The 1,955-nt window shown below is 40.5% G+C and overlaps 1 protein-coding gene across 1 annotated transcript; it reads right to left on the bottom strand.

Annotated features, from left to right (window-relative positions):
* Positions 1-731: 731 nt before the first annotated feature.
* On the bottom strand, positions 732-1,955 carry LOC149072099 (uncharacterized protein F54H12.2-like). Its single transcript, XM_089246712.1, has one exon. It carries the CDS (start codon positions 1,953-1,955, stop codon positions 732-734), a length of 1,224 nt encoding a protein of 407 aa, XP_089102838.1.

Raw genomic sequence — 1,955 nt, 5'->3', positions numbered from 1 at the left:
TCGATCTTTATTCATTGTATAATCATTATTTATCTCATTTAATAAATTTTTTCTTATTTTCAATTGGTTGTGTTTCATTTGTGTACTGTTTTTAAATAACCAACGCTAGACAATTTTTTTTTAGACTAAATACTTTATTTCTTGAATAATAATCGTACAGCAAAATTTTTCTTTACATATTGATAAACAGCAAAATCATTTCCTTTTCTGTTTAGTTTCTTAACAATACTTTCTAAAGCTACATTTCTACTTCTCTGTATAACAAAGAACACAGCGTATTGTCCACATACATTGGAGGTAGGTGATTGTAGAGGAGTCGAGTTCCATAAAATGTTTTTATATCTTCTTGTAAATGATGCCATTTCTTTTCCGTAAGTCTCTGGCTTCTGTCCGTATGAATCGAAAAATTCCAAGGTGTTCCTGTCCGGAATGTTGATTGCCATCCAGTGAGAACCAGGTTCTGTGTGCTTATCCGCGTTCACAACTAAAGACGCCGGATAGGTTTGAATATGCACAGGCAGCATGTCACATGGAAACACATCGATGAAGTATGGTGTTTCGCGTTCTAAAATTGTTTTTATTTGAGATGAGTACATATTTTACTGCTGAAATCGTAGAGGATGTTTCGTGCCTGATTTATTTCTATGACGTTGTCGAACTCCAAGTAGACAATGACGGAAACTGGTTGGACGAGCGGAGCTTTAAACTTTTAAAGAGGACGACGAAAACGTTTAAGCGGAGCTTAAACTTACTGTTTCCAGTCGTAGGTTGCCGTGTCTGATCAAATTGAAATGATCGCCTTGGCAGAGATCGGCGCTCAGATCAAAGGCGTAGATAGCGTATCCCAATGGAAACTCACTTCTAGAGATATCTATACCCCTGTCTTGACAGGCTTTTTGAGTCCCTAAAAACAAACTATGATACGCTCGGACATATAATCCTTGATCATATTGGGGTTCTAGAGGCTTGAAAGGAACTGGCTGTCCGTCAGTATACGCGGCTATGAAGTTAAGGTCGTAATGTTTAAACTCGAACGATGATTTGCTATACGATCCCGAAAAAGCGTCGTTGTCTATTATTCCGACTACCACTCTTTTGGGTAGTTGTCCAACGACGACACTGTCTTGAACCCACGACATGCTTCCCTGATATAGCGAGTAAACTTTACACACTACTCTGTCTATCGGATACTTGGCTGAAGTATGACTTAGAGCTTTCGCATGTCCTACAAGCACACCAGGAGACACTTTGACGTGCCTTATGTATAAACATGCGTCACGGAGAACAATTCTGAAGTTTGCACTTTTGTCTGGTGAAAGCAGACAGAATTCTGACTTGCTACGAATCATCTTTATTCTTAGGGTAACGAGATTCAGCAAGAGTCGCTGTTGACAGAATATGTCCCCGTGAATCGAACCAATCATGTCGACGGTCTTACTTTCTTCGATGAACGCCGCTCGCTGTATTAAACCCTCATTGGGGTCCTTTGACGTAGGGTCCACGTCACTCATTTTTCCGGCAGTGTCTTTATAAAAGAGTTCTGTTGTCAGTTGGCTGCTTTCGTTACCGTGGATCAAGAGTTTTTCTATCATAGCTCGGTAGGGGTACGTGTTACTGGAAGATGATATCAGACGGTCATTCAGAGAAACATCAACCTGGGAAAACATGGATTGCAAGAAAAGGTTCACGGGTGCGACTTTACTCTCTTTATCTAGAAAAGACCCATCACCTTTCACGACCTTAGCTTTCACGTGAATTAACGTTTGAGAGAGATCCAGATACTCATCACCACTTCCTCCAATGTTAAATTCCAGAGGGCCTCCATCGGAGATGTTTGAAAGCGGGTAATAGGTGACCCATTTTCCGCTTTCTATGGTAGTTTGTGTTCCGGGTAGAGTGAAAAGGTTGAGTTCAGATTTTGCCAGTTGAGGAGAATCCTTCAAGAGAAAAGCCAT

The sequence above is a fragment of the Pholcus phalangioides genome, unplaced genomic scaffold (genome assembly GCF_987345545.1).
Source record: "Pholcus phalangioides strain wild (caught in Gottingen) unplaced genomic scaffold, Ppha-v1.0 ptg000017l_1, whole genome shotgun sequence".
NCBI classification, from domain to species: domain Eukaryota; kingdom Metazoa; phylum Arthropoda; class Arachnida; order Araneae; family Pholcidae; genus Pholcus; species Pholcus phalangioides.
This window is presented reverse-complemented; position numbering and strand designations above follow the sequence as displayed.